At 34.6% G+C, this 20,710-nt stretch overlaps 1 protein-coding gene across 1 annotated transcript; it reads right to left on the reverse strand.

The window, feature by feature from the left end:
- Positions 1-2: 2 nt before the first annotated feature.
- TMF1 (TATA element modulatory factor 1) lies at positions 3-20,521 on the reverse strand. Its single transcript, XM_039328628.1, has 17 exons — positions 20,212-20,521; positions 16,132-17,348; positions 14,868-14,971; positions 14,227-14,353; positions 12,719-12,824; positions 12,397-12,539; positions 11,067-11,233; positions 10,140-10,296; positions 9,060-9,152; positions 7,835-7,991; positions 6,439-6,631; positions 5,451-5,520; positions 5,274-5,366; positions 4,356-4,475; positions 3,543-3,689; positions 2,799-2,924; positions 3-2,541 (listed from the first exon to the last, which is right to left on the reverse strand). Exons 1-17 carry the CDS (start codon positions 20,369-20,371, stop codon positions 2,398-2,400), a joined length of 3,324 nt encoding a protein of 1,107 aa, XP_039184562.1. The 5' UTR covers positions 20,372-20,521; the 3' UTR covers positions 3-2,397.
- Between the last annotated feature and the right edge of the window lie 189 nt (positions 20,522-20,710).

A 20,710-nucleotide genomic window follows, 5' to 3' on the forward strand; every position in this document is an offset into this window, starting at 1 on the left:
CATTTTTTTAAATTTTAATTATTTTAAAATGTAAAAGTAGGTTAAATTTCATAGGCATGGCATTTCTTGTCTGAAATTAGTAAAGGAAATAGAATGTCAAGCTGCCAAAATTACATTGCAGATTGCCTGTATTTTAGGTCTAAGTTTAAACCAATGGTTATGAATACGCCACATGTGATAATAATTATCTAAAAAGACAAATTATTCAAAGATTGGGTTAAAAACAGGGGTGTTAAACTGCCGGCCAGTGGGCTGGATGCATCATAGCAAAACCGCGCCCACACCATTGACGGCAATGGCAAAAAAGTTGTGATACGTTGCGAGTTTGACACCCCTGGGTTAAAAACCTTTTAAGGATTTTATTCTTAAGGCAAACAGAAATATCCGAATTGCAGATTGTATCTTCTTCTCAAAAGTGAAGAATATTTACTCTAAATTAATGTAATTCAAATAAAATATAGAAGTAATTTAAAATTAAATAATATGCATATCTTTTTATAAAAAGTCATAGATTCAATTTTAGATCCAATATTCATATTATTTTGTATTTATTAATGTAGTATTTTGGTGATTAGTCACATATTATAAAAGAAAACTACATTGTCAGCAATCATTGCTCATTTTTATTTCAGAATTACTGAATTGCTAACAAGTTATTTTTGAGTCAACAGATGTTCTCATTAGAGTGTACTGCAGTTTAATATGGTCAGAAAAATGTATGTAAACTATATAATATAAACATTTCACATTTTCTTGAGTAATTTAATTTACTTCCTAAAAATGAAACACTTCAAAATATAGATGGGTGATTCCTTAACTAAATGATTCCTAAACTTAAAAACCCTAAACATAGTAACTAACAGATGGAGAATCCTCAATATCTGTGCTACAGCTTTTTGCACATAGTATCGTGCTGATTTTCCTCAGTGCAGCAAGATTCCATTGAATGCAACACTTTCTTCAACTATTCAGAAACAATTCAGTTGCAGGAGGTTATTATATGTTTCTTCTGAGTATGATTCATGTAAGTTTCTAACTAACGTAAGATAATTCTCTGTTAAGATACTTCTCTCCACATTATCGATTTGCCAGCAAGTAAAATTTTGTTAAAACATATCAAATAATTTTTCACTTTTTTAGGAATATATTTTAAAAACCTTAAAAGATTTATCAAGTCAAATATCTCAATAGGATAAAATTAATTTTCTAAAAAAGTTCCTTATAACCATGTAAAAACAAGAAACCACAATAAGATGACAACAATAATATTCTGAAAACTATATGAATATTAGAGACTGATATTGGTGATTCTTCTGCTTCAACTTGAAGAGCTAGAAAGACAATTTCAAGTACAATACTATTACTCATTTATACTCTGACAAATATTTTCTTAAACAGTAGTTTGCTAACTACTGCATCTCATTTGAAACATTTGGAACAGGTTTACTCACTTTTGAAATATTAGTGAATTGACATGCACTGAATTAGACCATGAGAATTATCTGAGTGTGAACTTTCTTACAAACATACCCCTGCACTGCCTTTCACGACTCTTTAAACTAATAAATGTTAGGTTATCTGTTTCTCTATATTATGCTGTAACACAGTGAAATATTTAAAAATATACCAAATTATATCAAGGAGAGGGTGTCTGATTGCTTTTTAAAATTTAAGTTGTTCTGTGTTGCTTGCTTTAAAGAGGCAGAATAGTAAATCACATGAGCAGGATACCAAGGATATAAAGACATCCCACCACTTTTATTGCCTATAGCAAATCAAGTCATTGCTATTAATATAGTTAAAGTACCCACAATATTTTCCTTTAAATATCCATTTAGATAGGAATAGATAAGTATGAGGAAATAAATTCATATCAGTGCAAATTTTCAAATACATGTTTTTGAAAATCAATGCCACATTAATATATTTTGCACAACAGAACTTTTCCTTGCTTTCTTCTTTTGCAATTTTTGTATTTTTTTCCAGAGATTCCCAACCTCTCAGGGGCAGATCTGGAATCAGTACAAAGATTGCAGAGGTAAGAGAATCCTAACTGGCAGCAATATCCTTCTTACTGACATAAGGACACAGTACAACATCATCATCAATGTGAGAGCTTCAATCATATGTTTTCACAATTAAAGTTATTACTGTACAAGTAAACATGTATACTATGAGAGACAAGAGAATAAGCTGGAGATAAAAGATTTTAAATATTAACAAATAATTTAATTGCTGACAGCCAGTCATCATAAAAGCACAATGATTCCTGCCATCAGATCAACTCAACATTATAATTACTTTATAGTACATTTTTTTTTACAAATTAACTACATTTACAGAAACAGCTCTAGAGTTTAATGCAACGTTGTTTTCGGATCAAAACCTGAACAATAATTAGCTATGCCTTTGCTTCAGAAGTTCGTCAATCTGAGTCTTGTACATATTTTTTACATCTTCAAGATCCAATCTCAATTCTTCCGCTTCTTCTGCTTTCTCTCCATACATCTGCAGAATGGTATTGTATCTCTGATCCAAATCCTGGAACAATATTGCCCAGTAATTACAAAATAGTTCCCTACAAAAATTTTTACTTTTTTCTATCATCATTATTTTTTTGTTTAATATAAGATATAAACGTTCTTATGCAGCCAAAACAACACTTGTTACTATCCACTTATTATTTTATGGTAAAAATACTAGTTGCCAAAAAGTCTGCTGCTGTTGTTCATTGCATGGTTTTACATTAGTAATAATCTCCTTTAAGTTTATTCTAAAATAAATTGACAGAAACCTACCCTTAATTGTACACGTAACTTGGGGATCTCCTTAATTTTTTCTTCTAAGTCATCATTTTGATTTGTTAACTTCACCAGCTCTTCAGCCATTACCGATCGAGTTCTTTCAAGGTTTCCAATTTCCAACTAAAATAATATTTAACAATGATTTCAAAACCCATTTACTAAGTTATTAATTTACTTTTCATTTAGTTAAGTGTTTCTAATGCAACCTAAGTTTTATATTAATAGTATTGTATGCAAAATAAGAGCCTAATACAAATAAAGAACACATCTTAAAACCAATTCAATAAACGTTTATAATATAAGTCTAAATAGTCATTGTGAACTTGGGAAAGATTGCAGAGTTCCATATTCTCTAACTTGACATACACAGGATAAAGTTAAATGACTAAATGAAAATAAAGCCATACTTTACTAGCATGCAAAAAAACTCAGTTTTGACTTAAGGCGATGCAGCTCATGAAATCAACATTTAGAAAAGTTTTCTATGCAATCATTCTTCCTCCCTACAGGTCTCTCTCAGCTATGTTACTTCACAAAATAATTATTAGGAATATTTGTTACTTCAATTATTTTTTTTCTTATTTTTGGCTTGTAACAACAGAAACAATCTAAAATATATGATCGTCCTATTATATTAATCCAACTACAGTTGAACTGACATTAGTTAATTACTCCGACTGGCATATTAGACTTGATTACACACTGTCTAAAGAATTGATAACATGATTCTCTGTTTACCTGGAGATGAGAAATCTCTCCATCCCGTAATTTTAATTGTGACTGAAGATTTTCTAGAATACTTGAACCTGCTCCCATTCTCATTACGTCATACAGATTGGTCCCACTTGCAGACACTGAACCAAAGGAATGGTCATACTGGTCATCCTGCAATGCAATATAACCATGAAATTGAATACTGAGCAAATACAAGTTAGATTGGAACCATATTATTTATGATTTTGTACCATGATCATGTTGATTTTTTTAACTCTGAAAAAGCAGCTAATAAAATGTCACAGGATAGCAATTTGGACAGAACAAGCAGATAGAAATCCTTGCATAGCCATGGCAAGCATTAAATGACCTCTAGTTAGTCACTATTTTATAGTACTTTTCATTTCTTATAAATATTTAATTGTTTGGAAAGAGATTACATATGAAAGATGAATGTAACTTTTAAGAAATTAAAAGTTGCCTTGGAAATATTAGTAGTAAAATGGTTATTGCGGTTTTCTAAATTAATGCTCTAGAAAGTTTATTGAAAAATAGTTTTATTATCTGATCTTACACAGGATATATAAACTTTAATCTGAATTCACCAAAAGTGGAATAAGATAAAATCTAATTTTATTTATGCCTCATGTTTTGATCTGCAGCTTTTATCGTTCCTATTTCATATTTAGTGATAAAACTATTTGAAAATATGCTTTCATCTGAGAAAAGAAGCTTTAGTTGGCTTCAACAAAAATGCTAATAAGGTGCTTTAAACATAATGTTCCAGAAACACACACAAACAACCCAAAAAAGGTTGAAATGTATAAAAAACAATACCTGACATATGAAGGATGTTTGGAGTCCTGCCATATCGACTCCACTTATGGAGCTTGAGCGTGAGAGAGTTGGGGTGCTTGACACAGTTTCCACTGCTGATGGAATATATAATTTACGCTCCTGGGGAAAAAAAACCATACAAAATAGTATTTTGAAGGGATAATAAACTGCAATAGTGCAAAGACACAGAAAATGCAATTTGTTCTCTTATAAGTAGAATTGTCTTATTTTCAAATAGTTTAATAGCAACAGCACTTAGACTTATATAATGCTTTACAGCACTCTCTGGGTGTTTTGCAGTGTCAGTCTATTGCCCACAACAATCTGGGTCTTTATTTTACCGAGTTTGGAAGGATGGAAGGCTGAGTCAACCTTGAGCCCCACTAGGATCAAACTCCAGGCTATGCACAGAATTTAGCCTGCAATAGCGCATTCTAACCACTTTGCAACCAGAGCGCTAGATTTGTCCCTTTCATTTTAAGTTATAGATAGAACCTGCTATTCACTGGAAAATGCTCAGGCAGCAGAATGAGCATTCAATTTTCTATTAGCACCTGATGCTTCACTGAAATCATTACTGTTTTGTGTCTGTGCCATAGTTTATTTTTTACAATGAAATAAACATCAAATTATGTGTGAGTTAATATTCCAACAGAATAAAAGAGGATTTCTTAATACAACCAATAGAAAAACAAAATCAGTAGGGGAAACCCAATAAAACAGGAAAGAGTAGGCCCATGTGTTAGAAAGCACATAACTCATATATAACGCAGAATCTGTACTGATGTTGACTCAAAAAGATGATACTTTCAAGACATACACCAAAACTAAAGTTCTAAAATTCAAGGTAACTCCCATCTCCCAACATTTGTTTATGATTTTCACATCTAGAATTATTGGACAGACAAGATCAAGTACCTTTTCTCTTGCAGATTCTTGGACAAATATTGTTTTCTTTTTTTCTTGTTCAACTTTCATTTTTTCCATTTCTAACTGAGTAGATAACAACATCTGAAGAAAGCAAAATAACATTTATAGATTGATTCTTTTTCCTGGTGAAACAACATTATACAAAGAACTGTTAGTTAAACAAACCTTTTCTTTCTTTGCCCCTTCAACAACTTTTACGTATTCTTCTTTAAGATTTTCTAGCTCAACTTCATACCTTTGTGAAAAGGAAATTACAGAAAAAAGGTATTACACATATCCTGAACTGGCATCAATGTTCAATTGTTTATCAAATTATTACACTTATAATTTACACGAATATAAAATGACTATAACAATACAGATGGATTTAGTTGCTATTATATGGTACACATTGTGATAATAGTAGCTCCTCACAAATATATCAGCAGTTAACATCTTAATTTATCATATGAATTAGTATTATGTCAGTTGCTTTCAAATAATTTTTTTAAAATTATACCTTTTAAAGTAAGATACTCTATCACCGTGGTGGCGAACCTATGGCAAAGATGCCAGAGGTGGCACTCAGAGCCCTCTCTGTGGGCACGCGCGCCCTCGCCCCAGTCCTAGGCCTTCAGCTGGGTTTTATAAAACCTTTTCGCTTTAACCCTCTGCCGCCGTGTGCAAAAAAATAAAAGGTTCAATCAATCAATCAATTTCAACTTCTCCGGGGGGGGGGGAGATCTCCCAAAGTTGGAATTGATTGATTGAACTTTTTAGTCTCACCCAGTCTGCCATTACCACCACAGCCATGCCCACCCAATAGGCCATGCCTGCCCTTGGCCACACCCACCCAATGGGCCACGCCCACCCGGCACCCAATGATAAATAAGTGGGTTTTGGGTTGCAGTTTGGGCACTCGGTCTCTAAAAGGTTCACCACCACTGCTCTATCACATCCAAATTTCATTCACTGAACCATGTGCATGCATTTTTCTTTTCAGAAATTGAGAGATTATAACCTGCCTCCAGAAGTTGTGAATGCTCCAACACTGGAAGTTTTTAAGAAGAGACTGGACAACCATTTGAAATTGTATAGGGGTTCCAGCCTGAGCAGGGAGTTGGACTAGAAGACCTACAAGGACCCTTCCAACTATATTATTACTATTATTTACCGATTGTTTTCATTTTCCAGTTTCTTAAGCCTGGATTTTTCTCCTTCAAGTTGAACGTGAAGGCGACTATTTTCTTGCCTCAGGAGACTATTTTGTGATTCAGTGGAAGAAAGTTGGATTTTGTTGGAAAGGAGTTCTTCTGTAGCAGCACGTTCTCTTTCGGTCTGTGCTGCTAAAGCAGCTTGAGATTCACCTAATGAAAAGAATAAAAATATGGTGCACTATGAATTTTTATGAATTTACAATGAGGGATTTTAAAAAGCACAACTTTTGATGAAAAATGTTGTCAAGTCATCAAACTAGTCAATCCAATACATCAAATCTGATAACAGTTATTTTGAAAATCATTGCCAGGCATGGATTATCCTGCATCGTGAGGAGAGCTTAATTCTTCTGTTTTGTGTCAATTCCAATCACCCTGTCTCCCCAACCCTCAAAGGTCTACTTTTGTGGGAGAAAATCTGCCACTAGGACAATAGCAAGTATGCAGAGAAATTTCTGCAGGATGTAAGCCTAAAATGATAAAGGTGAACTTTTCCTTCACCTTCCCTTCCCTTTGCCTTCTGTACTGCATAGCTACTTCACCATACATTATTTTTTAGAGGAAAAACAAGATAACATTAAATTTCTACGCTCATCTGGTTTGGCCTTTGTATGTGCTACGCAGACAAGAAAATGGAAATGACATTTGTACGGTGCTATCTCCATATTTGTTTAGGCTGCTTTCCCATTGTAAGAGTGGGAAAGCGGAATGAAACAACTTTGTGAACAAAAGGTAGGAAAGATTACCTGCCATAACTCCCCACCCCATCTCCATTATCTCTCACTGAACAACTGTTTCCTAATTTTACTGATTTGTTTTTAAATAAAAGCAAATAAAATAAAAGCCTTTCTGCTGCTAAGAACTATTGGGGATTAAAAGGAATAAAGAAAACATTCTCTGATGAGATAAAAAATGGAATAGAAGACTATAGCTGCCTGGAGGGTAGCATACCAGGTAGAGTGGGGGATGGGAGAAATGTTTCCATATTAGACAGACAACAGATACAAATTCAGCACTAGCTTGAAAACAAACCCAAGCTATTTTTTAATCTTGGAAAAACAGATTGATATGGCCAACTGAGATTTAAGGCCAAAATGAAACATAACGTCATTAATTCTGCTAACATGACTGCAGCCAAAGAGCCAATTTTATGTAGCTCTAGGAAATTCATTTTCTGGACAAGAATTAGTTTATGATGTTACAGCCAGTCTAATTCTCCTTACAGAAATTCCAGATTCAGATATATAAATTTAATTCTTCCAGGAATATGTGCACATCCACAATCAACTAAAATGCTTTGCATAAAGTTTTCTGACATATTCAGTCTAAGAGACTGACAATTTTTTGCCTTACCAAGTCTCTCAGAAAGATTTTTCTCCAGTTTTTCCCATGATAAGGTCTGCGCTCCCAGAGTAGCTTGCAAATTTTCTATCTGCCGGAGCAAAGGCCTAGTTGCAGATGTAACACTTTGACTGAGTTCTTGGTTGCGAGTCTCAGCTTCTTGAAGTCTCTGAAATTTTATGTGGAATAAGTATCACTTGTGTTCAAGAAAATCATGAGTACTAATGAAGGAGAATATCTGTAGATCAGGGTTGAAATGAGGGGTCCTTAGTGCTCTCTGAGCTTGTTTTCTTGCAGACTTTTCATTATTCTAACTAGATATCATCAGTACTAGCAATGAAGATGTAACCTAGTTAGGGTAATGAAACATCAGCCAGAAAACAAGCAAGCTCAGACAGCACCAAGGACCCCTCAAAATTATGAGTAACATGAAATTTTGCCAGAGCCGTTATATATGGTCAAATTTTTTACAGGAAACACAACCCAAAGAATGTTAATTAGTGTTTACATGCAGTGCGCTGTTCTTTTTAACACAATTAACATTGCTTAAGAGGATAAATTAATATTATTATTTCATACATGAATGCTAAGCGGAATTCAAGTAGCTAACAGAAGTGTGCATAGCATTTTGAACTGGAACTGCCTGCTCTGAGTTTGAAGTAACTGTTTTAATTGGGAAACTGGTCATGTTGATCTTGTCTAGGTTGTTCTGATCTTATTAATAGTGGTTGAATGCCAATAAAGGCATTCTGGGCTAAGAATACATCCAATAAACTTAGAAGAATTATTTCATGTTTGAAATGTTTTTTAAAAAAGTTTTAAAATATTTGGAATACACATTGTATGTAGAATGAAATAACAAGCGTATCCTTCTAGTACAGTGGTTCTCAACCTTTCTAATACCGCGACCCCATAATACAGTTCCCCATATTGTGGTGACCCCCAACCACTTATACATCACCGGGTGCCAGGGGCATGGCCAAAGAAAAGGGGGGAAAAATGGCGGACAGCCTTGTTTGGCGACCCCCGTGAAATGGTCGTTCGACCCCAAATGGGGTCCCGACCCACAGGTTGAGAACCACTGTTCTAGTACTACCAAAGAATCCATTATTTTCTCCCTGTCTTATATTTCTACTTCTGCTCATTGAAGGAAAATCAGAACTGTCACCGTAGCTTTATAACATTATGGAAGAGGTAAAGACACACTATGTCAATTCAAAAGAAATTGCTACGATACCTGCTGAAGATCACTAATTTCCTGGCGTAAATAATCCTCCTTTCTAGCTGCTTGTTGTTCTGCACGTTGCAGTGCAATTCTTAAGTCTGCTACCTATACAAGAGAAATAAAGATACAATGGGCCATTCACTAAAGCTGCAAATGTAGCAGATTATTAGTATCATACAATATATTTAGGTTGCTAGATTTAGGAAAATCATGTTTCGAACAATTATTCTGCTTAACAAATTAATATTTTTTTAGCCATAGTATGGATCACTAGCAAACAATTTGAGGTACAAGAACAATGCTTTAATTGAATGGCACAACAAAGGCTGCTGCAGAACTGCTGCAACAGTGAGATGAGTAGCATAAAAATTTAATTAATATCATTCAATATTCAAAGGTAGTAATCCATTAGAAATATATAAATTCCCTATAGTTTACTCAAAATGTTTCATCAGCTTAGTGGTTTCTGACATAACAGTCTTAATAATTTGTCTATTCATAATTATAAACATGTTTAGAAAAACTTAAAACAAGACCATTAAGGATAAGGTCATTTCAATAACAAGTATCAGAATAATAAAAGCAATGATACTGTAGTATGATTGCAAAAGTTAAATCCAAAGAAAGAGCAAGTAAAAATTTTCAAAGTATTAATTTGGAAGTAGCAACCAAAATACTGTAAGAAGGACCATCCAATCACTTTTGGAACAAAACAAAGACCATTGTTTCCTTGAGGAAATGATCAGAAAGCAGAAATGTACAAACTTTGGATATACAATGGGAACAGTCAGTGGAGTAGAAACAATAGTAGGTCTGGCAAAGTTGAGAGAAGTAATGCTAAGAAGATAAAACAATGGATAAAAATGTATTAAAGTCAATACTATTTTGGGAAGAAACGCAGGTTATTGATGGTGAGCATTTGTATGTGTATATCCAAGACTTAAACATGGTCTGATGAAATTTAACTATCTAACACAAGATATTTCAAGATGCATTCTTTGATGTTAAATCTAAGCACTACATAATACATTGCAAAATACAGTATTATAATTCCACCTGCAAGACTTATTCAACGTTTAATCGACCTCTTACCTGAATTGCTAAAGCTTCTTGTTGTTGATGAGCCTCCTCATGGGCCTTTTCCAGAATTAAACCCAGTTCCTCCTTAACTTTCATTTCGTGACTTAATGCTGCTTCTTGCACTTCACAGTCTTTTGTAGCATTAGCTTTATGAAGATCTGCAAGTTCTCTGAAAAAAAAATGTTCCCATGATTTGTATCTAAATATTTGAATCTTGATACCTTCCAAATATGGTCTAGGATTAGAAGTAATATCTGAGAAAGGTTCATTTTAGTTTAGACAGATAGTTTTATAAAATCATCCAATTCAGACTTCGTGGCTTTAGACACCATACAATAAAAAAAGAAACAATAAACCAGGAAAATAAATCCGAAATAACATAAAACAAATTATATAAACAAAATACAAAAGATAAAACAGCATCCAAGAGCAATCATAAAACAATCAAAATGGGTTTGGGGATATAGGAAGAAATGAGGAAAATCATGCCAAGCATGTAGAAGCTCATAACTTAACAAGTGATAATATCCTATATTTCATTAATATATTATTTATTGTTTCAATTTATATGGCCATCCTGATGCCATTATAGTTAACAGAGGAGTAAAACATGGAAGTACCCCAAAGTTCCTTAAATATAGAGTATACTGACTGCAAGACAGTTAAAAACTACAGCTTAAAATGGGCACATGGATCATCCTGGCCCAGTGACAGGGGAGGGGTGGGGCGAGGAGACAGCTTTTCAAGGTCCTTTTTGAAGGCTGGCAGATCAGAATCAATACAACATGCTGGGTATAGCGTCTCAGACCAGTCTTTTCTGACTCTTACCATATTGATATTTTAAAATGAAATAGCACACATACTGCACAATGCAATGCTTAAGTGCTATAAAGGGAAAGCATTCCTGGCCCTGATTCTTTATTCTAATAATAGCCTTACTTGTATGCATTATCAAGAGCTGCTTGTGCACTTCTGTTTTTTTCTTCAAGATCTTCAAGCTCTACTTGAAGTCTTGTAACATCCTTCACTTGGCATTCAACAACGCTATTTAGCTGCTTTATGTTCTCTCGATGTTGTTTTTCAATTTCTTCTTTACCATCCAATACCTGCAATATAGAAAAGTTATAACCATCCAATTTATAGTTTTTAATTTATAAAGCAATTTAAATTACTTTATGCACGAAAGGGGAAATGACCTTCAAGAACACTTTTTATTTTTGTCAGAATTCAAAAGCGTACTTTAAAACGTAAGCCGTGAAAACAAAAACAGTCAAGTATTTAATTATTGTATAAAATATTGTGGTTATGACAAAAGCAGAAGATAACTTTGCTGCAGTGGTGTGCTTCCATGCCTTTATGTTTAACTTTTTTTTTAAAAAAAAAAAAAGGGCGCATGAAAAAGTGCAAGTATTTCCAAAGATTTATTTTATATGTCAGTAAAAAGTAAAAACAACTCAGACTATTTCTAGTCAGTTAAGTATGTATTGATTTATCAGTTTATTTAACCCCATTCAAATTTAGACATTTTCATGAAAAAGAAAAATCTTTTGTTTTGAATTTAGCTAGAACAAAAGCACTCAAATTATTTCAAATGTTCTGCAAAAGAGAATAATGGGAGCCTGAAATAAATCACCATTGGGATATTTTACTCTAGTCTAGAGTGACCCATAACAATAAGAAATACGATAGCTCATATTGAATGTGTCTACACCCAACCTATAAAAATATTGCCTTCAAAATTATTTAAAATAAAACTTTGAAAAGGTAAAAAAATATATCTCCCATTTAAAAATATGGAAGCCAGAGAAAATTACTTTTTGCAGGGCAACTGTCACACCAAACCCAATAAGAAGCAAACAATGTTAGCTGGATTTATATAAAGTAAGATAAAAATTAGTCTTTTTATTAATTTTGCCTATTAATTTTCTGGCCAAACGTAACCTGACTAAAATCACTAGTATTATTAAAGAGGAGAGTTGCACAAATTTATCATTTTACAGAATCGTAGTATCAGGAAGTTTGGAAACTGCTGTATTAAACTATTACGTTCTGTAGTAAAACCCGGATTTGTCTGCCCACACTGCTTGAAACATAAAAGTCTATACAAGGAAGCTGGAGCTAGACCATAATAGTTCTGAAATTAACAACATTGCATTTCAGTATGTTTCCTTTTGGAAGCTGGTTTCAGCCTTATGAGATAAATTACAAAAATAAAATAATCAGCCCAGGAAGAATGAATGCAATGTAAAAATCTAAAAATTAATCCAACCTGTTTCAGATGCTGCAACTCTTCTTCTAATTCCTTAATTTTCTTACTCTGCTTTGTATTGGTATTTTCTCTTTCCTTCTCCTTGGCTCTTAATTTCTTAATAATGTTAGAATTTTGTAGCTGCTGTTTTGAAAGCTTTTCTCCTAGAAAGAAATATTGGATCTAATGAGTAAATGCTATGCATATCTAATAAAGGAATGTAACATTTTACATTCTGATGCACCACTCAAATTATCCAAGCAGTTGAACGCATTTATTACAAGTAATAATATTACAATTTGCTTTAACTAAGTTCTATTTTAAAATATTACCTCATACTCACCTTCTTCTAGTAATCCTTTAATTTGTTCATCTTTCTCCTTTAGTATTTCTACTGTTTCATTGCTGTTCAACCTAGTTGCTAGATCTTCTTTGAGAGTCTTTATTTCCTAAAATAAATACAATTCATTCACATTATTTGTACATATTAAACATGACTTGAAAAAAGAAAATGTCATCTACAGGGCCCATGAAGTAGGGCCTCCCCAGCTGATCTTCTCCCTTACTGGAACAGTCATTCCTCAGTTTTCAAAAAGCTACTAAGAGCTGGCTTTTCTGGCATGCCTTTGGAGTCCCAGATATTGTCTTTGATCCCATCTGTGGGGAGGGGGATTGTTACATAGGTTGTTAGCGGTATCTGGCATATTTCTTATATTGTTCATAATACAATTGTGTAGTTTTATATCCAATTATTGTATTGTACTGAGTGGCATGGTAACCTAGTGGTGAAGACGCTCGCCTCCCATTCCGAAGGTTGAGAGTTCGATCCTAGGTAGTGGCAGAGGTTTCTCTCCTAGGGCGCAAGGAGAAAATACCTACTGTGAACTCTGCAGAGGTGTCATGAAGGACATCCGGCCAGTTAACACTCAGATCCATACAGTCGCCCTGACTGTACCCCGAATTAAGGGATTACAGGGATAACATTATCCTGGGACATGTATATTCGCCTTCATTTGTGATTACAGGATCATAAAAGGGGAGTTTTACTGTATTGGGTATGCATAAGCTCATAATAAAGTTATGATTGGAGCAGCATTTAAATCAAGTAAAAAATATAAAATGAGTAAAAAATAAAAATTCAGACAAACTAGGACAAATTCATAGAAGAGGACCAGAAGTGAAATCCTAGGAAGGGAGACTGAAGGAACAAAGTACACTGAGCCTCGAGAAGAAAGGAGAACAGATATGATATCACCCTTTAAGTACCTGAAAGAATAAACAAATTTAAGCCCTATTCTGCATCACCACAGAAGGCAGGACATGAAGTAATTATAGGAAGAAATTCTGGCTAAGTTTAGGAAAATATTCCAAATAAAGAACACAGTTCAGTAATGGAGCCAACTAATAACATGTTCATCTCTATTTCCGAACTTAGCAAATTGTTAGATTTGATGACTTAAATCAGGGGTAGTCAACCTTGGCTCTTTTATGATTCGTGGACTTCAACTCCCAGAATTCCACAGCTGGCTCAGGAATTCTGGGAGTTGAAGTCCACAAGTCATAAAAGAGCCAAGGTTGACTACCCCTGCCTTAAATGATCTCTTCTAGGTCTATGATTTTCCCCTTGAGATGTATGCAATATTTTAAATTCTACTGAAACTTGAAATATTTCCGTAATCACGTCAGAATACTTCCAGAGAGGTCTGATCAACCAATACTGCACACATCTTTTTTCCACCAAACATCACATTTCTCCAGCCTTATAGTTATTTCACCACATTTATGGTGGAAAAACATTTACGATATGGATCAGAGATTAACACCTCTCACTCATAAACAAAGAGCAATTACCTTTTTAGCTGTATCTCTTTCTTTGCATGCTAACTGAACTTTTTTTTCTGCATCTGCTATTCGTTGAGCAAATTCTTCCTTAAGAGATGAAATACTACTATTCTCTTCTTTCATTTTGAAGATTTCACTAAACATAAAATAATTAAATAATTTATGTGTGTATTGGCATACATTTGAAATCTTTGTAGTAACACATATATAAAACAATAGCTCACAAAATGTTCTTTTTAGTTCTCTAGTTGAAGGTACTAAAACAAATAACAAAGTCAATTGAGTATCATTCACTGAAGACAACAAACTCAGTGGCTCACAAAGTCCCATTTTTCTGTCATATTTTTTCTTTAATGATTATGGAGCCAAGTTCTTATCAAATTCCTTGACACAGTTCATATAGTATAAATTAGCTAGTAACCGAGACCAACTGTGTCTATGCTGGTGTTGCATTATGTATCTATTTATTCTTATTAAAACAGAGTCCAATCAAGTCTGTATTATTTATGTTAATTCATTCAAACTGTGTTCAAGATTTTAAATGAGCGGTCATAATAAATTAAATTTCGGTTACAAAGTCATTTATGCAAAATCCCTTCACCAAACAAAGGGATCAAAATATTTTAACATGCTCTGAATGGGAAACTTACTCTTTAAGGTTATCACAGGTTTCTTCTAAGTGTGCCTTTTCTTTACTAACACTTAGTAGACGTGCTTCCCTCACCTCTAGTTTTTCCGTCAGTGAATCGATAATCTGTAGATTATAGACAAAAGTGATATAACTGTTAAAAGGTTTTTTGGGGCTTTAACACAGAAGTAAAACCTAGACGTCTTCTCAAAAATGTCCTTTAATGCCACAAAGAAATTTAAAAGTTATAACTATTTGGGAACTTTCCAAAGGATATTAATTTTTTATTCAGAACATGCAACTGATCAGTATACATAGAACTATGCAGTGATCTAGTTTTGCTAAAGTCCAGAGACTCAAGTTCAAGCCTCACTCAGCTCTAAAGCCCACTGGAAACTCGAAACCTATTACTTTTTTGACACAATAACTTATTCCATAAAATTCAGGTTCTTGAATAAAATGTGTGGCATAGAATACTTTGTTGAAGAAGTTATTCTCTCCATTGTAATATTATAACTATTTTAACGGAACAATTTTCTAGGATATAAAATTTGGCTTGGATTTTAACAAATATACTTCAGCAAATCCAAAGCAAATATACATTTTACACCTATGATTTCGTTCACAGAATTGAATGCACATATGAATTGGAGACACAGAAATTATTTTATAATATTCATTCTGCAGATAATCCTTGCTTAACAACCATTCACTCAGCAACCATTTGTACTTACTATGGTGCTGAACAAGTGGTACTTAGGACCCAGACTCCTACTTACAACAATTACAGAGTCATGTGATTGCAATCAGGGCACTTGGTGATAGACTTCCAAATAAATTGTTGCAGAATTCTGGGGTTACGTGATCACCATTTGCAACCTACACTGCCAGCTTCTAACAAGCAAAGTTAATGGAAAAAGTGACAGGACATCACAAATGGTGATCACATGACATCACCCTTAAGGATGGTACAACCTTCACTGCTGGCTTCCAACAAGCAAAGTCAATGGGGAAGCTGGTAGGAAATTGCAATTGGTCACCATGTGACATCACTTAATAAGGATAGAGGATCCAATTAACAATGGCAATCAGATGTCATTGAAATTCTGATCCCAATTGCCATCATTAAGTGAGAGCAAAAAGAGGAGAGGTACGGAAAAAAAGCAAATAAAACAGAAACCAAATCAAAACAGGTCTGGGCAGAAGAATGCCACACCACTTTATATTGGAGACATGACATAACCTATCTTAAGAGAACAAAAATAAAAAATAAAAATAAGTATTACCTTGCAAAGCTCTTGTTTTTCACATTGTACAGTAGACAATTTTTCATTTGAGAGCTGAAGTACCACTTTCCCTTCCTTCTGACTTTGTTCTTCATCAGTCTGCACTGAAATAGCCAAGACATCAGGCTGTTCAGAGTTAACAGGGGTTGCACTTCGCCCACTCTCTTCCATCTCCATTTCTTCCATGGGAACTACAAGATTTTCAGTTAGGATTTCTTCAGACATACTTTTTATAGGTTCAGTCTCATCACTTTTTGGAGATGGAGAGTTGGCAGCGATGGAAGCTGAGACACCCCCCCTACCTGATAATTCATCATCTGAGTTTATTTCACTTATGCTACGACTGTCTAAAGACTGTACACTAAAGGAGTCTATTCTTTCAAAAGCATCAGAGGAACAGCAACTCTCCGTCAGCTTATTGAAGTCTTCTAGCTGATTGTATTCTGTACAAGAAGATGCTGTCAGAAGCTGGAAAGAGGTTTGCATCAGATGGAGATTGGCTTTTGAATCAGCTCCTTCTTGCCTTGAACTAACTGAGCTCTCACTTATAACACTTTCATGGTCCAAAACTTCAATATCACTAGTTGTAGATGTCCCTGAGGAGAAAGTGCTAATTGGAGGTGAAGGGGTATTGCTTTGCCTGTCTTCACTTTTTCGCTCTTTAGTATCCAAACTTGAATTTTTTGTGTCTGCTGGCAAAACTTGTGTAGAGATATCATTCTCATGCCCAGATCTATCAATCCTTGAATCTGACTTCACAACAAAAGTGGATTCTGCTACTGTGATGTTCTGAGAAGATGCTTCTTTACCAGTGCTTGTACTATTGTTTCCATCACAGCTGATGGTGAGAGTAAGTACTGAATTGTTTTCCCCTAAGTTTTCCTGATCATCGTTAAAGCTCTTCAATTCTACAGAAAAGTCTTTTGTTTCCGTTTCTGGCAGGTCAACATGCAGAGGTTCCTGCAGTGTGCTTTTTATTTCTTCTTTGGGATGCTGCGATTTGGCAGGTGGCTTAGATACCACTGGGCTTTGCTGTATGCTCTGGACACCGGATGGTGGGAGAAAGGCACTAAAAAAAGTTTCTGATTCATCTACCACAGTTCTCTGAACTGGTTTTGTAATGGCTGCAGGAGATGACATTGGCTGACTTTGGGTTTCTACAGTTGTATTGGTCCCCCAAGAAGTATCCCATCTTCCACTTGTTAGAGAACTTTCTCCTATTACAAATGAGAAAAAAGAGAAATCAAAGGTAAACAATTAAACATATATGTAATATATTAAGAATTACATAACAATCCAGATCAGTTATATTTAATGGATAGCATATACTAACTAGAGCAATGATCATACGCCCATAAGATTTCTACTTTTTTTATCTCTAGGGCACTAGCCATGATTCCTCAAAAATACCTTTATTTATGCATAGACCAATACAAAGGTGAGATAAAAGTTGCACGTATTAGCTACAGCAAGTCCAAGCATAATAATAAATTGTCTTTCCTGAAGTTCTCTTCAGTTAAAAATTAGAACCTCCTACTTCCATTTTTAACTGATTGCATTTAGATTATATTAGAATCTAAATAATTTGGAATTAAATATAGTTCACTGAAATTAAATCTCTAGATGACGATTAGCCTTTTAAATCAAAACAAATTAAAATCAGCCAAAGTTTGTATCTTACACATAGTAGTAAATGTGATCAAATACAAACTGAAGTGAAAAATGGTAACCTCCTTCTCTTAATCATAGTGGATCCAACGTTTGTTTTCTTAACAGTAAACCCTAATTTTTAGTCCATATAATTTAAAATGTAGTTAATATATATTCACTGTTTCTCTCAGACTTTTAAGCTTCCTGATAAATCAGACATGCTCATGCTTTCTCATATTTCTGCTTAATCATTTATATAAGCATCGCTTTAGTGTACAAGTTTTCAGTACTGAGAGTTATAATGCTATTTATATTTTATATATTTATATTGCTCCAATATGATTCTGCATTTTAATATTTATCTATATTTTTAATAAACATAAAAACAAATTAATCAACTTTGAAAATTATTCTTTCTTGGAATGTTGTAATATAAATACAAAAAGTACAAAAAGTTATTTCAGTAAATCTACTGTCTACTGAACCATTGCTACAGAAACAGCTGTCCTCTATATCATAATGCTATTCTGTCAGTGCTTAGGAAATTTTGCATTGATCATATAAGGACTTAAAAAAAAAACTATCTCAGGAAGCATAGCCACAAAAAAGTCTCACACATATATTTAGCAGTTATTGGTAATTTTAAGAATTATAAGAACAATGTGTCTAAAAAGACTGACACAGTCTATAAGGAAAACTGCAGAAAATTTACATTGGACAAAGTTATATTTTGAGAGGTTCAAAATGATCATTTAACCAACAGAATCAGATCCGGCATATGTATGCAAGAAACAATATCCATATTAAATAAGGAATTTTTAATGATGTATCAGTTGAAGAAATACGTTATTCAGGATATGGTTTAATAAATTCTTGCAGTGTATTACACTGATTTTCATAAGTTGTATTTATATACTTTGCATTTTCAAATTCTTCACAAATACACTCGAGTGTTATTAAAAGATCTTTGGGCAACTACATTATAGATTGTTTACCTTCTTTCTAAATACATTACATATTTTAAATGAAGTTTAAGGCAGAATATATATCTGGACATTCAAAGCCCCCAAAATCATTATGTCCTAGGACCTAGCTGAAAGGCTTTTCCTCAATATCATAAGCCTATATAATGATTTCTTATGCAATTTAGTCAAGTAGATTATGACAATTTAGGAGACATCAAAGTATTTATATGCAAAACTACTAAGTCTTAGAGCATAATTCAAATGTCCTTAGAAAAAAGTTATCAAAAATAATTCATGTTTTTGTTTTCTTTTCTGAAAAACTGTTCTTTAGTCTATCTGCTCATATAGTCGATTGCACTGTAATTGAATGAATAAAGGAGAGAGAAATGGATATAACAAACTATTTCATTTTTAGTTCATTGTGCTACAAATACAATTAGAATAGTTGCTAAATTGGTTTGGTTTGGTCTCTCAACATTTCAATATGACAGTATTCTATATAACCTATTAACTTTGCCATGGCAAACTACAATTGAGAAAAACAAGTTCAATGATCCACTGGGATAGAGTAATTATATTATTACAGATAGTGTAGTTACAAAACCACAGTATAATCTTTATACTTAAGTTATTCAGTACATCACCATGATCTTCTGTAAGCCAAGAAAGATGTAAATAAAACTGTATTACAATGGTCATAATATGTAACTAAAGGAAATAAAGTATGGAATCACCAAAAAAATGAGAACAGGAAATATAGAACACACAACTGCAATCTATCAGTTAACAAACATGAAATGTAATATTTTTTAAGTATCTGAACTGTTATCTCTCTAATTCCAGCATGACAGGATTTCTTGGAAATAAAGATGAAGTGTATAAAAAGAACAGAAATGAGTGACTTAGAAATACCAGGACATATCTAAGGAAAATTTGAAATGTAACTTTATTCCCAGCTTCCTGAAAATGAAAAAACAAATGAGAAAATACAAAAATACAAAAAATACAAATGAGAAAAAAGAGAAATCAAAGGTAAACAATTAAACATCTGTCCCGTTCCAAGAACACATAGAGAAATGTGCAGATGTTACGTTCAACGTGCAGAATCCTATTAAAGAATTGATGTTATTATAACCGCTTACTTTCTGCACAATCTTCTTTACGTTTAGTTCAGAGCTTTATTATTATTACTCAAAGAGCTTTTTCAACAAGCAAGCCTTGGGCAAGAGGGCAGACCTCTCCGAGTTGACACCACTGAAGAAACAAACAAAATACAGGATTGCCCCCAAAGGAGGCGTGCAGGAAGGCATGGGAGGCGCGTTAAGCGAAGGGCACCGATGTTTATGTGGTGTGCGCTCCCTCAAGGTAGAGACGGGAAGGGGTAACCTCTCCTCAGTGCTGGCCCAGCTTGACCCTTGAGGCGAGGGGCCGCTTCTCCTCTTCTTCCTCCCCCGCGGTCACCTACCTGCTTCTCCTACACGGGACAGGGCAGCTATGGCAGGGCCCCCTTCGCTCTCCTCCTCCTCCTCGCCTTGGATATCCAGCACTCGGTCGATGGACTTCTGCGCCTGCGATAGAGCCTGCTTGGCGAAGGTCGAGAGCTGCGAGGCGTTGAACCAACTCATTTTCCTCTGCTCAAGCCCGACCGACTCCCTCCGCTCCGCCCTTCCTCGCTTCTCTCAGCGGCATTCAGATCTGTATTTCTCGCCCCGCTGTCCGTCGTCGGCCATGACGGAACTACCAACCCGGATATGGCACGCGCCAGGCGGATAGTCGCATTAACGCGCAGGCGCGGGGCCTTGCAGGTTCCACGTAGCAAAACAAGCCGGCGCGCCCTCGCTTTGTGGACACCGCTCACGTGACGCCAATTCCCGTTGCCATAGTCACGCAAAGCACCAGTCACCCCGTAGCAGCCACAGAGGGAAAAGGAAGTTTTCGCCCCGCTTTCGTGACGCCATTCGGGA

The sequence above is a fragment of the Crotalus tigris genome, unplaced genomic scaffold (assembly GCF_016545835.1).
Source record: "Crotalus tigris isolate CLP2741 ecotype Arizona unplaced genomic scaffold, ASM1654583v1 scf7180000024383.4638030, whole genome shotgun sequence".
In the NCBI taxonomy this organism is placed as follows: Eukaryota; Metazoa; Chordata; class Lepidosauria; order Squamata; family Viperidae; genus Crotalus; species Crotalus tigris.